The following is a 25,567-nucleotide window of genomic DNA, read 5'->3' as shown; positions in this document are numbered from 1 at the left end:
TGTGGTCAAAAAATAGGATATGGAATAAAGAAAGATTCGGAAAAAAAAATAAAACACCAAAATATTTTCTTTAAATAAATGCGTAAAAAAAAAAAAAAAAAGATCCTGCACTGCAGTAAAAAACTAAAACTGAATATTCATTTTTAAAATAAAAATGGAGAATAAAATTTCAGAGATAAAATAGAACAATTAAAATAAAAGATGTATATAATAATATCAAAACTACTGATGAATTTCTTCAATTTATCTCTAGTTTTTATCAGTTTTTTTTTTTTTTTTTTTTGCATTTAATGGCTCCCCAATTTAAATTTCAGGCTTTGTTTTGTAAGCAATATCTATGTAGGAGTCATTTATTTATTAAATTTTAATTGTGGCAGGATTGGTCCTCCATAATGTGTATATGTGTGCTTCCCTTAGTCTTTCATTTTAATTCTGACACATGTGAGTTTGGTCCCTTGGGAATATTGGGCTAAAGATTCTACTTTATTCTATTCTATTCTATTCTATTCTATTCTACTCTGTTCTATTCTACTCTATTCTATTCTATTCTATTCTACTCCATTCTATTCAACTCTATTCTATTCTACTCTCTTCTATTCTACTCTACTCTATTTTATTCTGTTCTACTCTATTCTTTTCTGTTCTATTATAGTCTATTCTATTCTTGCAAGGGCAGTTTCTGTAAATAGCTCAATGCTGTGAAGTCACTAAGTAAGATGAAAAAAAAACAGAAAAAAGTTCATACTTTTGTTTATAATGCTATTTAACACATTTTCTTTAAATTCCACAATCAATGTGAGCATTACAAAATAGATATTTTTTCTATGTGTTGTGAATAGACAGGGGGCGTTGAAAGGCTGCAGGGAGAGCAGCCAGTCTGTGCACCTAAGTTCGTGTGTGACAGTGGGCGTGTGTGCGTGTAAAGTGATCGTGGCAAAGCCGAGAGATGTAGCAGCGGAGCTCACTGGGACTCTCCGTGGCCACCTTCGTCACTTTTACTTCTGCTCATCTGTCCGATCACTGGGAAATTTATCACTGGGAAATGGGGGCGTTTTGAAGCGCTTCTTCATGACGAGTCGCATTGTATGAATGAGCCACGCAATGCGACCAAAAAGAGCTGTCCCCTCGGAGGATATACTGCGGTTCGTTGGAGTAGCTTGAGCTAGCATAGGGCTAACGCCTTGTGCTGGCTTTCGGAGCGTATCCTGTCAAGATGCTGCGGTGGATACGACAGCAGCTGGTAAAACTGCTTTCGATGCCTTGTATTAAAACCAGTTTTCATAATTTCCCCAAATTGAACACGAGCCTTAGTTTGTTGAAAGATGTAAGAACTTTATTTGGCTGAATTTAGCAAGCTAACTTAGCCGTTGGTGTTTGGTGTCGATGTATTGAAAACATTTTCGTCGTCTGTCAGGTAGACGTTAGGTTAGCTAGCATGTAGCTTTCGGCTAACTGATAGTTGGTAGCTTGGCTGTTAAAACTAAACAACGGTCAAGAGTCAGTTTAAACAGCTATAAATAAACTTACTCTAATTAAAATCTAGTTTGGACTGGAATCTTTGGGAAAACTAACAAACTACATTGCTTACAACGTAAAAGTTAGACATAGTCACCAACTCATATCAAACTTTTAATATAATAACAAAAGCTGTTTTACTCGACAGGCTTACATATTGAAATAATATTTATGTTCAGAAATAGTTTTTTCCTGCATATAATTGGAAATAACGGTTTATTTTTGTAGCTTCTAAAATTGATTAGCCTTCGTTGTGTCAACACTAAGCACATATAGCGACTAAAATATATAATCGATAAGCTTTGCTTGTTTATAAATTGATATAGATTGATTGTTTAAAACAACAAATATCTAAAAAAAAGACCAAACAAACAAACATTTAAAAAAGCAAACATTCTCTATTATTCTCTATCTGGTTTAGTTTAAGTCAATTTCCGCCACTCGTGAAACATAATAAAGATGTCTATAGCGTTGCATATTTTTTAGTGCATTACGCGAAATTTAAAAAGTATAAAGATCTATGTAGATCAAAAAATGCAAGAAACCTTCACATTTGAAGGTTTCAAAATAATGCAAGTAGAATAAAAAAAGTTTAATTGATAACAGAAGAACTTTAACATAACTCCCTGACTAGCTAAACAGCTTCACTACTATATATAGCTATTAATGTGCAGAGAAGTGAAACTTATTGAAAATATGACAAATGCCAAATACGTGTACATAAATGCATGCTAAATATTTAAGTGATTATTTTTATTAAAGAACTGTTGTATGCAGAAACAGCAAAGATTAGCAAGGTTAAGGAGCCCTCAGATCATTTGTGATCAGTGTTTTATTTCTATTACATAATTTATAATTGTCATTGTTGCCATTATGTTGAAAACTTTTGTTTTAATTATATTAAGACAATAGGAAAAAAAATAAGACCTTCAAAAATGGTATGTTTTAAGGTTCAAAATGCAGCATGAAGTGTGACGGGCTGATTGTAAAGAAAAATAAAGTATTCAAAAGATTCAGACAATGTATTTTTCACCACAGTGAGCTTTTGTCCCCTGGCTTTGTCCTAGGCAATGAGTAAATAGATACGTAGTTGAATTCTTCCTCTGGTTACATAATTGGTTTGAATTTTTCACATTTCTATGCACATTAGCAAATGGAAAGCAGTTTTAAAAAAAATAAGTCCTAGCAGTAATGCCAATAAACCATTATTAATTTACCAGCAAGGCAGAAAAAAAAAAATACCAGATTCACAGATGTTACAAGTCATAATTATGTGACAGCTAAGTCATAATTAAGAAATACTGTCTCATAATTATGCAAGATGGATATATAATCAGCTAAGTTATTATTACTGAAAACTTCTTCATTCACATTCTATAAAATTGTTATTATTAAGTTTGATCAGATTTGCCAAAGCAAAAAGTATGGAGGCAGTTAATATGGTTGCATTTTTAAGTTCAGTGGCCTTACTGAGATTTCAAGATTACTAAACTGATATGAAAAACTACTTTGTCCTCTAAGATATAGTGTACTTAATATGTTGTTTTTAATATGTTGGCAACATTTTCAATTGATTATTATAAGATAAGCTGTCTACAAACACTTAATGACTTATGAATTATTGATAAAATGTTGGTGTTTTTGAAAGCCTAAAGTCTAGTATTATTAATTACTGCCAGTTTACAGTGAAGCTTGTTGAACTCTGCAATTCCTGAAATTACAAAACAATATAGCAGATAAAAAGCTTTGTGTGAAGGGACAATACAGTTACAAGGTTGAAATACAAATGCCATTAACAAGCGTATTGGTTTTAGCTACCCTGATAATTTAGCATTTGATTAAAGTAATCAAAGAAGAATCCAAAATTCTCCTAGATATGTAGGCAAAATGCAGCAATTGTCTGTACTACAGAAACATAGGACCAGTGTTGCTGCTCTGATCTGTGAGTTATTCTTTAATAATAGATTAACAGAGTTTTGCTCATGAAATGCAGTACAGCTTGCAGTTTTTAGTTTTAGGTCTCCATGCCTGTTGCAGCCTCTTGTTACAGGTCTCTATTGACACTTACTATCTAGTAAATGAATTGTGATGCTATTGCAGATCTGTGTGAATGTGTGAGCTTAGTAACTCGTTCTTAAACTATGATGTCAGAGTAAAGATTTTTTTTTAACTCCCTGTTGTTAATCACTTACTACTTCCTGCCCTTACAATTGGAATGGAGATGAATGGACTCTTAAGATCTCTGTTTGAACTTCTTAAAGTTTTTCTTCTGCTTTTAAAGGTTAATCCTTGGCCATTGTTTGATCAGAGAGTTTCCTCTTAATTTGAGATAGCCAAACTACTGTAACCCCTCGCATAGAACTGACCTGCCTAGTTAATTAAAAGTGCAATTAATTTGCATCTTAGCACACCTGGCCTAATTAAAAGGGTTGTCAGAGGCAATCTGTCAGGCCATGATAACGGCTGGGAGGTAATGCACTACTGCTTATTCCCTCTCCTTCAGTTTCTCTTAGAAAACTCAGAAAGGAGGAGAGAGATGCAAGAGTTGCGGCTCTATTGTCTCTTAATGTTGGACTTCCTACATAAGCAGAGGTGATATCATGCTAGTACTTCTGCATTTACACCATAAAGAACCGTCCGCAATCATATCTTGCGTAACGGGCATCTGTTGAAACTAAGAACGGCATGCTTTTCTGATTAATTTTATTGCATTAATCCTGCATGTGAGATGCTGAAAACTGCACTTAGATGTTTACAGGTTAAAGTGGAAATCTATAGCTTTGAATAAAGAGTTTTCTCACTCTTTATTCAAAGCTATAGATTTCCACTTTAGGAGAGGAAATTGGTAAACTTTATTTGGCTTACTTGCACATCCTCTGCACGGTGTTGTCTATATTTGGAGTTTCTTGCAGGACATACAGACATTTTCATAAAAAGATCTAATAATCTGCTGACAGAAAGCAATAAAACAGCTGAAAAATAATCTCATATCACCATGGAAGTGTAAGGTGCTTTCAGTTAAGGCAGCTTTTTTCCTCCTGGCTATTATTTACCCACCATATGTTGGATATCTGTTCATCAGTGTTACTGAGGCTTTTGCAGCGGTTATCATTTATAGGGTCTAAAGCAGTATGTGTTCTTACGGATGCTCTGTTTTGTTTTTATGTAGCTGTTCCCTTGTTTTGACACTTGTAATGCACAAAACTCTGCTGTGTTGTTTAACATTGGTCTTACTGTAATTCAGAGTATGGCTTTGGTTGTTTTTCTTTTTATGCTTCATGGATGTGTCTCCACCAAGGCACCATGGGACTTGTAGGCTTAAGGCAGGGAGTAATTATCTTTCTGTCTTAAAATTGATGTGGGCTTTAGAGTCTGCAGGAAAGGTTAAAGGTCTTAACTTGTCTACATTCAATAGATAATTTAGCCACACATGTCTGTGAGTTTAAACTTTGAATTAATCTGCTGTGCAAAATTGTCATTTATACAGACTGTCTTTAGTATTTTATTCAGTGACTTAAAGGAATAGTACACCCAAAACATGATTAGCCTTCATTTTCTACTCACCCCCATGTTGAACAACACTCTGGAGTACTTTTTTGATATCTCAAATGCATCTGGAGATCTGGGAGGCTTCTTGCTGTCTGCTGACATTCAAATAATGGAGGTCTATGGTGACCGAGACAGAAAGGTCCATAAAAGTCCACAAAAAACGTGTCAATATTCCTCCATACTGCTCATCCAATGTATTCCAAGTGTCCTGAGTGGGTAGCATCCAGAATTTACTCGAAACAAAGTCATTTAGAATGTTTTTAGAGCATAAACAGTAGTGTATAGGATTTCCTGAAAGCGCGCACATGCACGCTCACGACGCTACGGAAGCCGGCAGACCAAACCAGATGAAAGTGCGCATTCAGCGTCTGCTCTGCCAATAATGCAAGCGTAGAAGAAGAAATGGGCTGTTTACCTGTGCAAAGAAAGAAACAACGAAAGAAAAATGTCTGAGGACTTCAGTGTTGAGGAAGAGTATGAGTTCTTTGCCGAGCTGAATGCGCTGGTTTGGTCTGCCGGCTTCCGTAGCGTCGTGAGCGCGCATGTGCGCGCTTTCAGGAAATCCTATACACTACTGTTTATGCTCTAAAAACATTCTAAATGACTTTGTTTCGAGTAAATTCTTGATGCTACCCACTCAGGACACTTGGAATAAAACTTATCCAGTCTAAAAGCAGGCTTTAAATGTAGTCTGTTTTATGGCTGCTTTGTAATGAAACAGCCAAGAAGCCATTTGGGGGGGATTGAGCACTTATCCAGGAACCTTTGTCAATTCTGGAGAGCTTAACAACCTTAAGTATGGAACTTAACGTTTTTAAGCACATAGAGCCGCCATCTTTCTAGATGCATTTTGTTGAATGCAGATGCACAACACTTCCTAATAGGCAAAGATTAAAGAGATTGATCTTTTTTATCTGATCAGGTGCTTATACAATCTTACTTTAATTTGTTTATCATTGATTCTGCTGGCTAGTTAGTAACTTGATGTTAGTGCTTTCCACTAAGAGAATCATAAATTGAACATAAAAATCGTACAGATTGGTAGGAGGAAGCCACTCCTCTTGGGTATTAGAAGGGGAAATGCTGTATAATGAGGAATTTAAAGGTATGATGTGGGTTTTGTTTCATAGCTAACCTTTAGGTGTTTTTCCAAGGCAGAATGTCAAACAAGAGGAGGAGACAGCAAATGTCTTCAAACAGGCTGATTATAGAATGTTCTATTTAGAATACACTGCTTAGACATCTTTATCTGTACCAAAATGTTTTTTTAAATACACTGAAAAGCATATAAATGATAGCAATACTGCATATTGACTAGGTGCAGAAGTTTCTTTTGTCTTGTGAAAGTAGCACAATATTTGCTTTAGATAAAAAAAAAAAAGTAACTCTTTCAAGTTTAAAAAAAAATCCTTATAAACCAAAGAGGTACTTTGCGAAATGTTGAAGTAATGAAGCTTAAAGTAAAGCAACCAGTTATGTTTGAAACATTTTTTATTTAATTTGGAAAAACATGAAAAGGAAAATACATTTTGGGAGGACAAGACCTGAGTCTAATTTTAAGCCCTGCAGCAAAGATGATAGTTGAATATGTTGGGAAAGTGGTGTTAAAATATTAGTAAGATGAACAATGATGTTTGTAAATGTTCTGCATGACTTGCAAGAAAAATATAAAACAAACATCTCATTATATCATCCCATACCTATACTATGTCCCCTAATAATGAGCAATAACAAAGTTTAATTGAAAAATAATCTTTTAGCAAAGATGTGCTGGGACTGAAAAGCTGCAGAAGATTCTCAATAATGTGGCCTCATTGTAACCTTTCTGTAAGATTGTTCAAATGTTTCGATAAGCTTTCCTATTTAATCTACTATCAAGTGGCTTAAAATGTGCTATAGCCATATAGATCCTAAATGAATGGTAGTTGTATAAAAAAAAAAGAATTTAACAGGAAAGTAAGGCTAACTGCTGGATGCCATTGATGCTGTCTTGTTTTTTTGTTGTTGTTTTTCTTTGCATTAGGGAAATATTTGATCTCCAAGTGGTGTTGTACTTCAAGCAGTGATTCCTTTCTACGTTCTTTTTTTTTTTTAAGTGTTAGCAAATTTGATCATTTTTATGGAAGTTTGTATGTTTTTTGTAATTTGAACATTAAGGTTAAAAAAAGTAGTAACACATCTATTCAATCTTCTTTAGGGAAGTGTCATAAGGGTAACATTTTAACACAGAAGAAACTGAATGTTCAGTTTGCAGCTTGCTTCTTCAAACAAAGTGGTTCCTATAATTCTGCAAGGCCGCATCTTTCTTAGAATAATTCATTACAACTACATGTTTGCTAAGATACTTGTGTTGAAAGACGAATGATACTGCAATTTGCTCATAGTTAGCCAATCTCGCTTATTGCGTTGCAGTTACCAAGTCATGTTATTCATATCCAAGCTAGGACTCTGTAATTAAATAACATCTTGCTAAGTCTGTGTCTAGATATGGAGATTTATGGAGGTTTAGTAAATACAGTAAACATTGGTCTTAAAAATGTTTATTCTTTAGGACCATACTATACGCGGATCAAATAAGGAGCTGTGTATAACAAGGTTTTAATTGACGACACGGAGTATAGAACAGCATGACGTGAAGTGGAGTGTTGTTCCTCCTCAAAGCTTTGCATTTCACGATTTGTAGTGCACTCTGTGGGAGAAGCTCCACCACGCTTCATGGTGTTGTATATTCTGTAGCGTACATTATAACCGTGTAAAGCACAGCTCCTCATTGTTTAATTCTTACATGATAGCTTGGTGATCTGCCCTACTGATGTCGCATTCAGATGCAGTCTTCTTATCTCAGTGTCTTCTATTTATTCTCTATTTAAAGATTAAGCTTTTCTTGCTTTGAATTTGCATAGCAACTGTTCTTTTTGCCAAAAGTTTTAATCATTGGCAATATTAAGATATATTCTTCCTTGGAACTAACAACATTGTTTGTCATACATGTAAGTCTGTGTAGTGTATTTATAAAAAGGTTGTTAGAAAGCTTTTTGGCATTGTGTTAAAGCTATTCCTTTTCAGCTCTCAACTACCATTTGTAGTATTAAAGGTTTAATCAGCTTATTTTATGACAGATTTATGCAACCTTCATTGTTGGACTAAGTGACTTCAGTCAATGATCCATTATAAGAACTGAGAAAAGCTAACCTATGCTGGTTTGAGTGTTGTCATAATGTTCCTACTATATATTTATAGTTTTGGTTTCTGTTTTAAAGCTTTAAAGTCTTCCTTTTGGGTAATTCTTAAATTATTAAAAAAAATTGTATGTAGCTATTTATAAACCCATTACACAGTGCTATCATTTTACTTATAGAAATACTTCTGATTGTTGACTGGTATTTAATATCTATAAGGCTACGTTTTAAGCACAACAGAAGTAACTTATTTTCTCCTCCCTATCTTCTCTTTTTCCTCCTTCTCTATATGTTGCTATCTTTCTTTTCTTAGGGCTTTGACCCTCCCCATCAGAGTGACACCCGGACGGTTTATGTAGCAAACCGTTTCCCCCAGCATGGCCATTACATACCACAACGCTTTGCAGACAACAGAATCATCTCATCCAAGGTACTAAAAGGTGTTCCAGTCAGACATGCCTAATGAAATAAGCATTTTGAACTAATATATTTGTGTTATCTGTACAAGTTCACTAGAAAAAGCTTTTACTGGCTGTGTGAAGATGACAAAGTGAAAAACATTTATTAAAACTTTATTTTATTTTGGGCCATTTATGTAACAAAATTTGAATATAGAGAAATGCTGGTGGGTCTTTGATAAAAATTTGAAATGAAAAGGTGAATTGTTGAATTCCTTTGATCATATGTAAATCTAACATGCACTGTCACCAGTCTAATAAGTGTTACTACGGCCAGTTGCCTTGGTGCTCATTTAGATGTGTCTTACCTAATTCAGTTAAATGTGAATTTATCGGATGCTTTTCTTGTCAAATCAACCGCTTCCAGCACTAGAGCCACATTTGCACTAAAGAACATGCACAGAAACTGAGATCAGTAGGTAAATTGAGGTTAATGCCTTGCCTGGGGGAGAATCGACATGTGGCAGATGGTAGCTGAAACCCACAACTCTCAGACTGCAAGACCTCTACTCTCTTAACTGAGTCACAGTTGCCTAATCATTAGGGATGCACGATATTGGGACTCATGTAGCCGATAACCGATATCGATACCGATGTTAAAGCTGGACAAAAATAAGTAGTCATTGAAAATAGCAGTTTTGTTATCCATTTCTGACACTTTGAAAAATAATATACTCAAATGTATTTTCATATGCTGATATCAAATTGATTTTTAAAAACGCGGTATCGATCTATTTTACTTTCTAAATCTCGTGAAATTTAATCGTTCTGTTACAAACTCTCTTGATATTTTGCAAATTCTTGTGAGATTTTGTTAGTAAAATAGATCGATACCGAGTCAATATATCAACATATAAAAATATGGCAAACTTTTGTGAATTTTCGGGGGATTTCGTAGCATAACGATGACATATAGCAATATTTCATTAGTAAAAGAGATTGATCTGGTGTTTTTAAATGGCAATATATCAGCATATGAAGATATTGTGATATTTTAATGTATCAATATTTTCCCCCTCGTCTTTAGAAGTTTTTAAGTCGGTAAAAAAGAAGTTTTTGAGGAAGAAGAAGTAGTATTTTATTTTATTTTATTTTTTTTTAGACTTTAGAAACTCAGAAGCTGATCAAATATCGGGTTAAATATCGGTGGGGTGGCCGATGTCCGATATTCAGTTTTAAGGCCGATACAAGCCGATACCGATAGGGGGGCGATTATATCGTGCCTCCCTGCTAATCATGCTTATTTTAACTGTTTTTGGATTTTTTTTAGCTGATTTAAAAAAATATATATTTTTGCTGTCCAGTATAAGTTGATTTAAGACAGTTGGTGTTAAAGCTAATGATATCCTTTTGGCTAAGCACTGATAGCAGCTATGGCTCGCAAAGATGATGGAGGAAAAATCTAAATTCCAAAGCTTATTTTTGTCAACATTTTGTAAACTGAATTTGTGTGCAGTGTGACTGGTATAAAGGATCATGTGTTGATAGAGTGTTGAGGACTATAATAAAAATTTTGCAATCTATATAAAATTATAAAGAATTGTACCTCTGTCCTAATTTATACACTGTTACAATATGCCTGTGAAAATAACGTTGACCACTCTGCTTTAGTAATTTGGAAAAACATGTATTGTGCCATTTTCCAAGCTCTGTAAACCTTTAATTTTTTTTTTCTTTCAGTACACGGTTTGGAATTTTGTCCCTAAGAATCTGTTTGAGCAATTCCGGCGGATAGCAAACTTCTATTTTCTCATCATCTTCCTTGTGCAGGTAATGTGACACACAGGCGCAGATAAAGAAGTCAGTTGTGCGGGTTCATGTTTTTCTCAGTCAGCTGGTGGTGAGTCATGTGTGACCTCAGCTTCCCTGCCTCATTTATAAACCTGTGTCTATCTGTTACTGCATTAGTGGGTGTCTCATTATTTTTAAAGACCTAAAGGTAGAGTGGTTTGCCTTTATAAATAGAAAAAAAAATTACACACACATTTAGTAATGTGTGTTAACGCCATCCAGAAATGTTTTTCCACTAGAATTCATCAGTCAGCCTGCACAGGAGATGGATTTGGCTTTCAGATTTTTCCGCCATGCCCTGATTTTTTTGGGGGCTGTGTAGTGAAGCTAAAGGAACCAGCTTGACTTTTTCTGTGACGGTTCTCTTTTCACCCACCTAAGTTGTCAGTGAATTTGAAGCAATTTTTTTCTGAAATCTCTTCACAGTGGGGTCACTTATTTTCTCGTCTTGAGGTTGTGAAGGTGACATTTTCTGACACGGTCAGCTTTTAGTCTTTTTAGATAAACTTTCTCTGTCAGGAGCTCTTTGAAACTCAATGTCAGCTTTTGTGTCACTTCTGGAACACAACATTTTAACAGCGGCAGCCTAGTGGTTAGGGCAAAGAACTTGGAATCCTGATGTTCTGAGTTCAGGCCCCACTCCCACAGACTGCCACTCTGGTTCCCTGAGCAAGACCCTTAACCCCACACTGCTCCCAGGGTGCTGCACAATAGCAGCCCACTGCTCCCCAAGGGGATGGGTTAAATGCAGAGAGTTAATTTTGTTGCTCTGTACTTGTGAAAGTGTAATCACAATAAAAGCTGAAAAAAAAATAGATCCAGTAGGCCTGGGCGATATGACCTCAAATCAATCACTGAGTTTTTCTTTTACCGACATGGGAAAATTGTCACCGGTTATCGTAGTGAATGACGATAATGGAAAAAAATCCAGTTTATCACCCAGCCCAATGATCCAGGGTGTCGTAGGTAGGTTTATTCATTGCTTGACTTTTGAGAACAATTCTTTTTTTAAGAGAAATAATAAAAGAAAAAAAAAATGCTTCTAAAAACTACTGAAATATTCCTGGATGAAATAGTCTGAACTTACCTATGATTTTGTTTCTCTTGTTTTTTACTTTGTATTTAATATTCTATGGCTTTCTTGTTTGCCTGCTTTAAGCAGTGCATAAACACTTGAACTTGAAAATGGCTGTTATGATTTTATTTGTTTTGTTTTTTGCAGTGGTCTACTTTTACACAAGAACTTTATTCTTAAAAACTTCATGACAACATTTCCTATATCCAATGTTGGATGCTGCAGGTCTTTAACATGTCACTGAGCTCCAAGTGACTCTTATCTTTCTCGATGTTTTCATTTTTTAAGTGGTAATAGATAAATGTCATGTTCATTTCCTTCAGAGTAAATGTTCAAGGGCACTCATGCTCTCTATTTGAGCAAGTCATTGTTTAAAAAACATTTAATAATTCACCATGCAAAACTCCTTTGCTAAAAACAATCCATGTTGAAGCAAGTTTAAAGTTTGTTGAAGAAAATTCATATAACCGTGTTAAATATTGTTAGTTTTCCCTCCCCCATTATTCTATGCAGCCCAGTTAGTTATACATCAGCTTGTACTCCTAACTTCGGCCAATCGTATATCAACGGTCATCTGTCAATCACATTTTTTCAGTCATATTATCTTGATTCAAATGTCGCAGCTAATATATGCAACGGTTAAAATAAGAAATAAGAATCAATTAACTTTACCAATGAGTTCCGTCCCAGTGTTCTTGGGGATGGACGTCTGTGTCTTCGGCAAGTAGAGCTAACAGAACTGGCAGCGTTGCGAGGCAAGAGCTCAAACATGTACGGCTGTAAGCCTTCTACACCAAACCAAGCTTTGCCAACCTGGCGTCCTCTTCCACCTCAACCACGTCACCACTTTCCTCCACTAAATAAAAAAATGTATGACAGAGGAGACTCATCCACGACCTCCGACACAGAACTCTTCTCTTGCATTTTTCCCGCTGTCCATAGTGCTTATTGATAGTGTTGTTGCTAAGTGCTACTTGGTCCCAATGTAATTTCCCATTGGGAACCTACTTGCACTAAGTTGCTAACTGGTTAGCAAGATGCTTCCAAGACATTGGCAACAACCAAACTTGTTTGCGAACCTTCCGCCACAACATTCCCGTCCCCTTTATAACTGACCAATCGCATTCACATTATTCACTTGTGTAAAGTCGGGCACCACTCGAGAAAATTCCTAACTGCAACCTTTGGAACAGCCGCTTCCCTATGACTTTAAAAGTCATACAGTACAGCAACAGTGTAGTTGGTGGGTCGAAGTATAATGATGCAAAGCTATTTTTTAAGCAGTTGCTGTCGGCAGATTTAATGTAATAAAAAAAAGCATGAATACACAAATGTACTGAGATATTCTTGATGATGATTGGCTACCATCCAACGGGATATTCAAGAATAAAATATATTCAAACAAGACAATAATCCCACACACACACACAGAATGAATCTCTTAATTAGTCACATAAAAAAAAAATCTAAGTGCTAGAATAGCCCAGCCAGTCATCTAACTTAAATCCTGTTAAACAATCCCATCTGATCAGTTTCTCAGTACAGGAAAAAGTCTTAAAGTTTTCAACACCAATAGAGGCTTTTGTACGAAGTATGAAGTACATTTCAGCAAGAGTGTTCTGTACTTTTACCCTGTGCCATTTCATTTGATCAATTCTTGCTTAATGTATGGACGTCTATGGTTTTATTTCTTCTCAAGAGTGAATGAGAGCAGTTTTTACTAAATATATTGTTTTTTAATCATTTCAATTTGGAAATATATTTATCTCAGAAAACATGTAATACATAGAATAAAATTGAAGAATTTTTTTATTGGACCACAGTTCGAGTTAAAGTGTATTAGCAGCACTTATGGGGAAAAGAGTTAAAATCAGCAAAAATAAGCAAATTCATTTACTTCTTGTATGTTTATTTTAATGTCAAGTATCATAATATATGTCATCAATAATAAAAAAAAAAGATTGTATCCAACTATAAATGGGTTAATCACAAACTGAATGTTCACAGATGGTAATAACTGAAGTATCACCTGAGTTAAGCAAATACAAATTTGTTTACACCTAACCATGAAATAGTAATAACAAAATGTAAGAAGATGAACCACAAAGTTCCTCAAAAATATCATAAGCTTTGGTTGAAATCACCTGTGAGATTCTGGTTTACCTCTGAGTAACCATATATGTACAGCTACATGCTTTGAGTTTAGCTCACAGCCTACAATGTAGTCACCCTGTGCATTTCCTGTTTTTTTGCAATGCACCTTTTTTGTGGCTGGTGCAGACAACTTTTAAATCTAAACCTTCCCCGGTCGAAAGATTGAATGGTCCACTTATGTCCTCTTTAAACTTTAGAAATGAGGTGATTAGGTGAAGAGAATCTCTTTCAAAAACGGTCAGAAAAATGTGTTTATGCTACCTTTGTCATCAGAGTTTAGACTTGAGGGAAGTTGTCAGAGATTTCCTGTTTGACACACGAGCCACTACTTCTGCTGTATTTCTAGCTCATTTCTCTTAGAAAGGTTACATCCCCCATACTCTGATGGTAGCCTCTCACTGGTCTATGGCTTTTTTTTGACATCTCTTCATCTGTATTTTTCTCTGCAGTTAATGATAGACACTCCAACTTCCCCAGTCACCAGTGGGCTCCCTCTCTTCTTTGTGATCACAGTTACAGCTATTAAACAGGTGAGAATACAAGAGCACAATAGCTTCCACTTATGCGAGCTAAAAGGGTGGAACCAAAAACCTGGTGCTATGTCAAAATAAAGTTTAAATTGTCTAAGAAAGATCAACTAAAATGATTAAATCCCCTTAACTTTATTTGTAAAATTGTATCAATTACGAGTTCATAAATGCCACTGAACTGTACATAATGATGTTTCTTCGGGCTAACCTTAGTAATTATATATTTTTTTAAATTATGTAGATGGTTGTGCATTTTTAACCAGATAAAATTAGCTGTGTGTTCTCTGCAATATCTAAAAGAGTTTACTTACTTTTTTTTGTACTCCCAGGGCTATGAGGACTGGCTGAGACACAAGGCAGACAATGAGGTGAATGGAGCTCCAGTGTTTGTGGTTCGCAGTGGAAGTCTGGTAAAGACCAAATCCAAAAACATCAGGGTAAGATTCCAAAGCTGCTCCACAATGAACCTTAGTTATGTTCCAAAATCTGCTCTTTGAGCAAATGCTGTTTTGTAAAGATAAAAGTATAAATTATTTAACTACAATAAAGAAGGCATTTGCACCATGAAGCACTTTTGCTATTAGCCCTACTCTAACTGATCCAGGGGGTTTAATCCCATTGCATGGCTCCCAACTATGAGCAGTAAAGTGCATCCAAGCCCTCTGAAGTAGACATTTACTGACATTATAACTGACTTGTTTATAAGTAACTTGATGTTACCAAAATAATCTGTGTGTGATTTAGTTAAAAGGCAAATGAAGCTCTGGGGCTTTAAACAGTCACAGTTCAATGACTTTCTGCCAAAACAGCTAAATGGTTTGCAGTATTTTCACAAAGGTGGCTCAATTTGTCTGTTCCAGTAAAGTCATAAAGATGCAACTTTTAGTTTCTTACCTATAATACCTAACAAGGTTAGTATAAAAGGAAATTTCCTTTTAATCTTCTAAAAAAAACGACCGGTCCGTCGTGGTGAAGAGAGAGCTGAGTCAAAAAGCGAAGCTCTTGATTTACCGGTCGATCTATGTTCCTACCCTCATCTATGGTCATGAACTCTGGGTCATGACCGAAAGAACGAGATCACGGATACAAGCGGCCGAAATGGGTTTCCTCCGTACGGTGACTGGGCTCTCCCTTAGAGATAAGGTGAGAAGCTCGGTCATCCGGGAGGGACTCGGAGTAGAGCCGCTGCTCCTCCACGTCGAGAGGAGCCAGTTGAGGTGGCTCGGGCATCTGGTTAGGATGCCTCCTGGACGCCTCCCTGGTGAGGTGTTCCGGGCACGTCCCACCGGGAGGAGGCCCCGGGGAAGACCCAGGACACGCTGGAGAGACTATGTTTCTCGGCTGGCCTGGGAACGCCTTGGGGTTCCTCCTGAGGAGCTAGAAGAAGTGGCTGGGGAGAGGGAAGTCTGGGCCTCCCTTCTTAGGCTGCTGCCCCCGCGACCCGACCCCGGATAAGCGGAGGAAGATGGATGGATGGATGGATCTTCTAAAAAAAGTATATATTAAAAAAATGTTACAAGCTGTTATACTTATTTTAAACTATGTTAAGGCCTGATGAGTTGCTGAATTAATAACTTGTCTTTTTTCCGTTCTCATCTTTAAAAGCTAAGATTTCCTGCAACAGGATTGAAACTTAGTACATTGTTGGTATATTTACCAGCATTTTTCAGATCATTCATTTCATAGCACTACTGCTGTCTAATAGCTAAAGCTAGGCCCAGCAGAAATCATTGTCCTAACCCTTGACGGCACTAACTGTAGCCTGTTGTGTTTTCTCCCCTCCATCTATTCAGGTTGGGGATATTGTTCGTGTTGCCAAGGATGAAACTTTTCCAGTTGATCTGATTTTGCTGTCGTCCGATCGTGTTGACGGTACTTGTCATATCACCACAGCCAGCCTTGACGGGGAGACAAACCTTAAGGTTTGTTACTACGCTGTAATCAAATTAACATCTTTGCATGTTTGCCTCTGAATTCTCAAGTGCATGTATTATTCAAATAAATAGGTTTCCTCTTAGGACAACAAGAGCGTTGGGAAGTATCGGATGCTTCCGGTTTACAGAAGAGCTGTAGCTTATTATATGTTTTAATCACCCTCTTAAACTTGTTCTTTGATCCTCTCTTACCTTTCCATTACGTGGTTATTATGGGCCTGTGATTTTTTTACGGTTGATTAGATAGATATGATAATAGTACGCAGTTAACTTTGACCTTCCTTTTGTTTATTTTTAAGGTGATCATGAGGCCTGGGAAACATGACTCATAATGCAGTGCATTGATTATTCACTTTAGGTGAACAGAGTTCCACCTCATGGAACTTGACATTGAAATATTTATACCTTAACTTTTCTTACCAAGGTTAATAAAAGTTTTTGTTTAATCAAGCGTTTACAATCAGTTTTCCTTTTTTAGCACACAGGTACTCAAAGCAGTTCACTATAAGTGAGCAGTGGAGTTTTTTTCTGATTGTTTGTTTTACTTACTTATTTGGCCTTGTCTATAAGTCATATATTTTTCTATTTCACAAAAACAGGAACTTTATTCACTTCATAGTTCACCTGTCAATATGCTTGTGTAGTTATTTAAAAGCCTTTCTGACTTACCTCATTAACATTTAACATTTTGTTTGTAGACCCATTTTTCTGTGCCAGAGACTTCTGTGTGCCAGTCAGTGTCCCAGCTAGAGGCCTTGCAGGCTGTGGTGGAGTGTCAACAGCCAGAGGCCGACCTATACAGGTATTATATTTGGTGATTTTGACATCATTTAACAAATATAAATCAAAATACAAGTTGAGTGGACAGTTTTAGACCAGTTTTAGAATCTAAAATGCAAGAAAACTCAAAAGAAGATAATGTTTACCCAATACCTAACGGCTGCTATGGTTAGATGGTTTCATATTATCAACACTGGCCTCTTTCCTTACTGGTGCTTATGTGGGAGTGTCTGACGGAGCTAGACGCTTATATCTGTAGCTTTCACCCCTCCCCCACCAGGAGAACTGCTGTGTTTTCTGTACGACTCAGTAGTTGCAGTTCTTCTCATATAAATTTAAATTACTTGTGAAATGATCCATCTATAAATTGTATTCTGCCTCCGGTTCTTTTTTTTTTTTTTTTATTCATTCAAAGCATTTGACTGTTTTGTTGATATTCAGTCAATATGTTTAGTGAATATAAATCCGGATGCAATTTGAATTTTTATCAATTTGCATTCATCCTGTTGCTGTCTAAATCATTTTTTGTAAAGGAGGTTTTTAGTCTCAGTGCTTATGTTTGAAGAAGTATAAATATACTGGTACCCTGTTGGTGTGGTTGTACTGTGGTAAAATGTAAGAAACTGCTGCTTACTATAATTCTTGTTTGAATCCATATTTAATTATTCTAAAAACTTGAACAGACGTTAAAGAGTTTGCTTTTATCTAATCTATTTTTGTATTTATTCATTGAGTTTCAAATACATTCACTTATTCATTCACTCATATATTTCTGTATTAATTCTGGCAGTATATTATTTCAAGTGTTTGTTTAAATAGCCAGAGTGATAGTATCCATCTTTCAATTGAAAAATAGCTTTTTTCTTTTCTTTTTGATTATGGGTTTCAAAAGATCTTGGTTTCGTCTTGTTTTCTGTACCTGCTCAGACCTTAAAGGGTTCTTTGTCCTTCAGATTTGTAGGACGTATAACTGTGACTCAGCATGAAGAGGAGATCGTCAGGTAAGTTTATCCCCTTATTCTCACTCCAATACTAGAAGTGCATGAATTAGTTAGCCTGAGTTTGAAAAAGTTTTGTTCTATAAAAACATTAACTACGCTGATGTAAAATAATGAGTTTCATAAGTTTAACAATGATTGTATCGTTTGACATTAAAGAGACACAGAGTTTGGCTTTTGCTTGGTTCACATGGCTAGATGATTGTGCCAATTTCTGCATCAATCATCCCATTATCTATAAACTCTCAGAAGAGGGGAACCTGGTTATCGGTGGGGAATAATCCTGCTGTGTTTTTTTTTTTTTCCTTCTTTTTAAGAAGAACGTCGGGACTGCTCCAATTGCAAATTAGTGTCATTCAACATCTTGGATTGTCTCGGCCTGATATTATTGTATTATTTTCCATAAGGAAAACTGAGCAAGCAACCAAATGAATGTCAAGTGAAGCCAATCACAAAGTTTTTCACCAAAAAAACAAACACAACCCACTACAGTTGCATGTAAAGCCCCTGTTTGTGCCATCTCCTCACCTTTGAACCGTACCTTGTCTTATCTTTTCTATTGAAATACTAATCCAGCAACCATCTTCATTGCCTCTTCCTCGTTGGCATAGTTTGTTTACTTTAACTCACTTTTGATTAAGAGAGGTTTGTGAGATTTCCCCTCTGATATCACAATCTTCTGAATTAATACTGTTAGTGTGAGGTGGGTTGATCTTGTCGTGTGGCTGTACACCGCACACCAAGAATGTTTCATCTCTGTTGGTTTTCATTTTGAAAACCACCAAACAATTTAAAAATCTTGCCATGTGAACCAGCCTTTAGCAGAGTTGGGCCACATTAAAGATCAAGGGGAGTGATATTAGAAATGCACTGATTGCAAAACAATTACCTTGTACCTGTTTTTTTAATTTAGTTTTCTTTTATCTTTAGACCATTGGGTCCAGAGAACTTGCTGCTGCGAGGGGCAAGGCTGAAAAATACCAAAGAGATTTTTGGTGAGTCAGAATAGTAGATAAAAGGGAAAAGGGAAAAAAAGACAATTGGCCCAAGAAGGGATCATGGAGATGTATTTTTTTTTTTTTGTACAGAAAGTAACCTATTTATATAGGTTAGATTAGAGCTGTTCTTAAAATTTCTTAAGTTCAAGAGGCATTTGCAGGCTGTGGTTTAAATGATTGAATAATTTTATTTCAGACAAACCAGTAAAAACGTACAAATGTAATATATGCAAATATTATGTTTAATTATTAATATATGAAATTATATGTATAATTAGGAACCTGTCTGAAAAAGTTTGTGTTTAGCCTTTACTACTTTTATGTAGCAAATTAGATGCTATAATCTGTTAAAGGAGAAGTTCGGTTTTTAACACTTTTAGCCCATTTTCTGTAGTGTCCAGGATGAAATCGAATGATCGACACCAAAATTTTGACAATTGCTCCTGTCTCTGCTTTTTGGCTCATTTAGAATCCACCCCTGGCTGCTTTAGAATGGCTTCCATAGAGCATGTCCGATAATGTCCTTAAAACAACCTTAAACGTTCTTTTTTTAAAATATGCTACTCACCGTGTCGTCAGCGCTGTTCAATGACGTTCCAAAAAAAGTTTCGTGAAGAAAAAACGTTCCTGTAGTGTTTTATTTAGCATTTTGTAAATCCCATTGAGTTCTGTTGGAATAGTCAATATTCCCCTGCCACCGGAAACGGAAATGGGGCCCGTTTACACAGTTGTAGTCTTTTCGCTTCACTCTGTGTACTCCGACGTCGAGGTGCTAACGTCTCTGTTAAACACTTTAAAAAACTCTGAAAATGGAATACGAAAGGTGGATTCTTGATTCTCGACGTCGGAGTACACCGAGTGAAGCGAAAAGACTACAACTGTGTAAACAGGCCCCATTTCCGTTTCCGGTGGCAGCGGAATATTGACTATTCCAACAGAACTCAATGGGATTTACAAAATGCTAAATAAAACACTACAGGAACGTTTTTTTCTTTACGAAACTTTTTTTGGAACGTCATTGAACAGCGCTGACGACCCGGTGAGTAGCATATTTAAAAAAAAAACGTTTAAGGTTGTTTTAAGGACATTATCGGACATGCTCTATGGAAGCCATTCTGAAGCAGCCAGGGGTGGATTCTAAATGAGCCAAAAAGCAGAGACAGGACCAATTGTCAAAATTTTGGTGTCGATCATTCGATTTCATCCTGGACACTACAGAAAATGGGCTAAAAGTGTTAAAAACCGAACTTCTCCTTTAATGCTGAATGCATTCTGGTCTGTTGTATGACTTCAAACGTTGATCAATGAATAGTGTGTTGGACGAGCCTCAAAGTTGATGTATACCTGGACCTTCTGTGCTGTTTCAGGTGTGGCAGTTTATACAGGGATGGAATCCAAGATGGCGCTCAACTACAAATGCAAGTCTCAGAAACGCTCTGCTGTTGAGAAGTAAGTTATTGATGACTGATGCTGCGTTCACACCAAAAGGAGCAGAGGCAGCAGGAGCAGCTAGTTTACATGCAAAGTCAATGGTTGACGTGCCTCAAGGCACAGCAAAATGTCCCGCAGTGCGTTTTGAGCAGCAGGAGCAGCGCGTTTTGAGCAGCAGGTCAGATGCTCAAACGCTCCCGACACGAACTACGCGCCGCAAATGCAGCTGCTGCTCGAGATAAAAAAAAAATTAACTTTTGGTGCTCGACGCGCCACATCAACCAATCAGAGAAGCTGATCTGGGAGCTGCCAGGGAGACGGACACATCGCTGATGATACAGATTATTATGGTCACTCCTCTGAAGCAGTTTATTAACGCCTAAATAAACTTAAAATGCTGAAACCTGCCGGCAAAACATGTTTGTTTTTATTATCCTGGTGCCTGTAGTTTGGATTAGGTACATAAAAAACGCCTTCCAGCAGCCGCTGCAAACCGCGAGGAGGTGACCGGGCCCGAGGCTGCTGTTGAATGGGATTCCTACTGACAGCGCACCGCCGATATGTGGGGGTCTTAGCGGCTCCGACAAAAAATAATAGCTTTGCTGCTCCTGCTGCGTGTCAGATCTAAGCTTGTACAAGCATTAAAAAATGAAGCAGCAGACACGTTTTTGCTGCTCTTACTGTGTTTGGTGTGAATGTAGCATGAGGGAAAAAACAGACTTCTCATTTGGAGGTGGTGCTTTTTAAACATTCGTTTTTCATGTTGTCGTTTTCTGCCAGATCCATGAATACCTTCCTGATAATCTACCTGGCCATTTTGCTGTTTGAGGCGATCATCAGCACTATTCTGAAGTATGCCTGGCAGGCTGAAGAGAAATGGGATGAGCCTTTCTACAATCAGAAGACTGAGCAAGAGAAAAACAGCAGTCCGGTTAGTCTGCTTTGAGTTACTTAACAGATGTTTTTTTTGTAACTTTTTTGCAGTTAAACTATAAAATGCATATTATTTATTTTTCTGTTTAATTTTTCAGTTTAAACTTGTACATTTTCTTCTTGAATGTCACCAAAACACAACAGACCAGTTTTCTTCTCCAGAGAGAGTGCGTTGTTAATTATAGGATAATGATCAAACCTACAGGTATACACCAACGCTGCAGAAGATTTTGTGATGAGGTATAAAAAGGAGTGCCTATCAGTAGCACTGATCATTGGCATGTCCACCTGTCTGTCTGCTCTAATCACTCAGTCTCTGCATCCTTACTTAGCAGAGCGCAAACTTTTAAACAATGCTTGTAGACAGTTTTTGAAATTATGAACTATTAAAAATGTCTACAGTGGTGGATATTTTTTGTCTCAGTTCAGGAAATAGTTATGATTTTTTTTTTTTTTTACTTTGTTTTTCACAGTTTCCTATCAGTTCAAACATACTATAGAACAAACTATTAACACTGTTGTCTCATTTGCTGTTGTCTCTCTTTGCTTCTCCTTTCTTGTCACATGCAGTAATTACCTTCCCAATAGGAATGGATTACCCGGCCTGCTTTTATTTAGGAGGATCAGTGCTTTAGTTGTATCACTCTATGTGGCAGGGATTTATATAATCTAGTCTTGGCTCTTTTGATTTCTTTCTTTAATTCTTTCCTCTTTGTCATGTTTTTGTTAACATATGGCCGTTTATTTTTCTCTTATTCTCCATCAGATCCTTAAGTTCATATCAGACTTCTTGGCATTCCTGGTGCTCTACAACTTTATCATCCCGATCTCACTGTACGTTACTGTGGAGATGCAGAAGTTTCTGGGCTCCTTCTTCATTGGTTGGGATTTAGACCTTTACCATGAGGAGAGCGACCAGAAAGCTCAGGTCAACACTTCAGATCTCAATGAAGAGTTGGGGCAGGTGAGGAACATGACTGAAAATGAAATGCAATTAGAATTTTTATTTAAATTATTATCGATGTTTCCGTCCAGAAATTTAGTTTTTTGATTTGATCACCATATCTTCATTTTGAGATCAGCCACATGTAAATATTTTCTAAGTAATAACCTTGTTACTTTTTTTCTGACTAATGAGTAATAAAATGCTCACAAAAAAAATGCTATTTATAAATGATCACTATTCTCTCAGTTCTACCTCCTGGCTGGTCATGGTGGTATGTGTCCGAGTGACATGCTGTTATGATGCGTTCCATTTGAAGTCAGAATTCAAAATATCTAGTAAAACCATTGTCATTGTTGTGTTTGTAACAGTGGCTATGTACAAAAAATGAATGTGAGTATTCACAAGAGAGAAACTGGAGCACAATTTTCACACTGTTTAAAACTGAGAAATATTATTTTACCCAAAAGTGGGGCTATGATATAAACACAACAATGTATTGTTTGAACCATTAGGAAAATTGGGCCGCAGTTTCAATATCTCTACCTATAGCAGGCAGAGTAAAGACCTTATTTGGCCAAATGTTGCAGAACTAAGAAAGTTTGCAGAAAATGTTAAAAATTTGTCATATAAAGTTTGTGTGCAAGTTAAATAACTAACATTGCTAGCCATTATGGCAGTATCTGAGGTTTTCCAGGAAGTCCAATAGAAAAAGAAAAGGCGCAATTATTTTTTCCACTTATCCTGAAGCTCTACTGGAGCCTCTTAGTTGTTCCTTTATTGAGCTCCAGAATAGTCTTCCTCAGTTATAATGAAAGATTCCCAACGGTGGCTTCAGCCTGATATCTAATTGAAAAATCTTTTCTGTAATAAAGATATGATTTTATTTACACATACAGAATAATAACTATTTCTAAATAGAAACTGTTAATGCTCTGTTTTTGTTCCAAGCTGCCTTTAACTGTTTTCCCATGCGTGTTTGTTGTTTTTATTTCATAGGTTGAGTATGTGTTTACAGACAAGACCGGTACGCTAACAGAAAATGAAATGCAGTTCCGCGAGTGTTCAATAAATGGCATCAAGTATCGGGAAATGAATGGCAAACTGGTACCAGAGGGGATGACTGATGATTCACCAGATGGTTCTTCACCTCGTCTGGTAATTCAGAAAACCAACATTTACTTTTATATGAAAACTTCTGTCCAGTCTAAGATTTCCGCTGTCCTGTGTTAGAGTACAAAGTATCACTTGCTTTGTTTTAATATAGCATCCTATTCAATGGATTGGAATATTATTAAAAGGTTTGCTTAATTCAGGAACTTAATTCACTAAGTAAAACCGATTTTTAAAGATTAATTACATTCATAGTAATGTTTTCAAGCTTTAATTATTTTAAAGCCGATGATTTATTGACAGTTAAAAATGATATTACATAACACAAATAGAAAAAATTATAATTATAAAAAAAACTGACTTCAGTTTATGTAAAAATTTTAAGGTTTATTCTATGAAAGTAAATAGCCTGAACATAATAAGCTGAGCTGTGGTCTTAAAGTAATCCCAGACCTATTGACATGTTAATTGATGACTTTATAACTAGAAAAGCTGCAGCTAATTATATAAGCTGGCTATACATGTGCTAATAGTTATCAACCTGTTTTTTTGCCACAGGAAGGTGTAAATACTGATGCTTGAAGGCTCATTTCTATAAAATGGTGAACACAGTGTTTATTTAATTAGGATCTCATTGCCCCTCTATGCGTTTGAGAAATAATTTATTTCTAAATATAGGTTCGGTTTTAAAATTTGCTCAGTTTACTGGTTTATATAGAATTTTTGTTTATTCCCCATGTTTTTAATCTGCATGGACTGCAATACAAAATAATTTGTTATCCCTCCACATAGTTTTTAGAATAAAATCTTTAATTGCTTCATCTTTACATCCTCCTTATTTTGTTTCTCATCACAGATAGGTGATGAATTATTATTCCTCAAGGCCGTGTCCATGTGTCACACCGTTCAAATCAGCTATGACCAGCCAGATTCCCTGCTAGGAGGGGACCCGTTCTCCCACGCCAATGGTTACTCCTCTAATCACATGGAGTACTACGCCTCCTCACCAGATGAGAAAGCTTTGGTAGAGGCAACAAAGAGGTATAGTATTATGACTTTAAAACTTTTTACTCCATCTTTGTCCTTCTAATTGCCTAAGCCTTGAAACTTACAAATGTATCCTCTCTTTGTATTTTATTACTTTGGTGAAACTTCAGACTGTGTTGGTTTATTGGATTAAAATGAACAGGGTAATCCTATTTAGAAGTCCTTTGGAAAGGCTCCAAAATATCCAAGAAAAAATACTGTTAAATAAGAGAGTCATGCTGTTTATACTAATCTTAATTTAGAATCTGTGGTGGTTTTACTTTTGGTGAAGCAGTAGGTCATATTATCTATCTATTACTATATCAAATGTATATGGATCCAAATTTTTAACTTCATCCCAAACATTGTGTGTTTCCAGCTGCATAGTTTTATAGCCAGATAGAAGCAGAGTCTGGGCTTTTTATGACAGCCTGGTGCCTAGTAACTTGTTCATGTTGGTGTCAGAAATTTAACACGGATAATAATTACAGTTTCTGGAGTACTTGGAGACCTTTTGTGGAGTTCAACAGGTTGCTCAGGTGGAGGCATAAATCATGTTTTTAAATGGTGCCCCATCAGTTCAGTTTACTTACTTACTTTGTTTACTTTGTGAGAAATGAGAAATAATTGTTATCCTTCTCAGTCCTCAATAGAAAAATATTTATTATTTTTAATCAAATCTGTCTGACAACTGCAAACTAGCATGTTTTTACTATTGTTTTGAAAATGTATTGCATGGACAATCTCCCATGCAATACATGCAAAACTATATGATTCCCCCAAGATTTTTGAGACAGTCTCTTTGTTGTCATCCTTATCTTTAGAATACACCCAAACATGAATCGTAGAACTGGCTGAGCCACTCCAAAACTTCAAAGTTCTCGTCAGATAGTTGTAAATGCTGACTAGTAATGGTAGTAGTTATACTGATATTTATTGTAATTTTCATGAAATACTACAGTAAAGGCCTGCCTTACCGTGCACGGGGCCGCCGATGTCAGATCGGGTTTGGTCGCTCTGTCCCCATTGGCTCCCTGCCCCCGTCCGCCTGGGTTCCCGGACCAGCCCCAGAGCTCACGGCTCGGTTTGAGTCCCCGGTGTGATTCGACTACGTGCTGCACTGTAGTTGACCAAAATCCCAGACATTTTTTTAGGTATGA

At 36.4% G+C, this 25,567-nt stretch overlaps 1 protein-coding gene across 9 annotated transcripts in view; it reads left to right on the top strand.

Annotated features, from left to right (window-relative positions):
* The first annotated feature begins 1,034 nt into the window (after nucleotides 1-1,034).
* The window catches only part of atp11b (ATPase phospholipid transporting 11B (putative)), a 50,147-nt gene continuing 25,614 nt past the window's right edge, over nucleotides 1,035-25,567 (top strand). For all 9 annotated transcript variants that reach the window (XR_005281649.1, XR_005281650.1, XM_038295007.1 and 6 more), the window contains exons 1-14: nucleotides 1,035-1,240; nucleotides 8,557-8,673; nucleotides 10,382-10,471; nucleotides 14,171-14,251; nucleotides 14,581-14,688; nucleotides 16,045-16,173; nucleotides 16,884-16,987; nucleotides 17,919-17,966; nucleotides 18,894-18,958; nucleotides 20,329-20,410; nucleotides 21,173-21,323; nucleotides 22,092-22,289; nucleotides 23,268-23,426; nucleotides 24,238-24,422. Coding sequence is in view for 7 of the 9 variants with exons in the window: in XM_038295007.1 (XP_038150935.1) it covers nucleotides 1,214-1,240; nucleotides 8,557-8,673; nucleotides 10,382-10,471; nucleotides 14,171-14,251; nucleotides 14,581-14,688; nucleotides 16,045-16,173; nucleotides 16,884-16,987; nucleotides 17,919-17,966; nucleotides 18,894-18,958; nucleotides 20,329-20,410; nucleotides 21,173-21,323; nucleotides 22,092-22,289; nucleotides 23,268-23,426; nucleotides 24,238-24,422 (1,544 nt within the window). In the remaining 2 variants the exon portion in view is untranslated. The remainder of the gene's footprint in view (nucleotides 1,241-8,556; nucleotides 8,674-10,381; nucleotides 10,472-14,170; nucleotides 14,252-14,580; nucleotides 14,689-16,044; nucleotides 16,174-16,883; nucleotides 16,988-17,918; nucleotides 17,967-18,893; nucleotides 18,959-20,328; nucleotides 20,411-21,172; nucleotides 21,324-22,091; nucleotides 22,290-23,267; nucleotides 23,427-24,237; nucleotides 24,423-25,567) is intronic.

The sequence above is a fragment of the Cyprinodon tularosa genome, unplaced genomic scaffold (assembly GCF_016077235.1).
Source record: "Cyprinodon tularosa strain WSP-4 unplaced genomic scaffold, ASM1607723v1 ctg35, whole genome shotgun sequence".
Taxonomy (NCBI): domain Eukaryota; kingdom Metazoa; phylum Chordata; class Actinopteri; order Cyprinodontiformes; family Cyprinodontidae; genus Cyprinodon; species Cyprinodon tularosa.
This window is presented reverse-complemented; position numbering and strand designations above follow the sequence as displayed.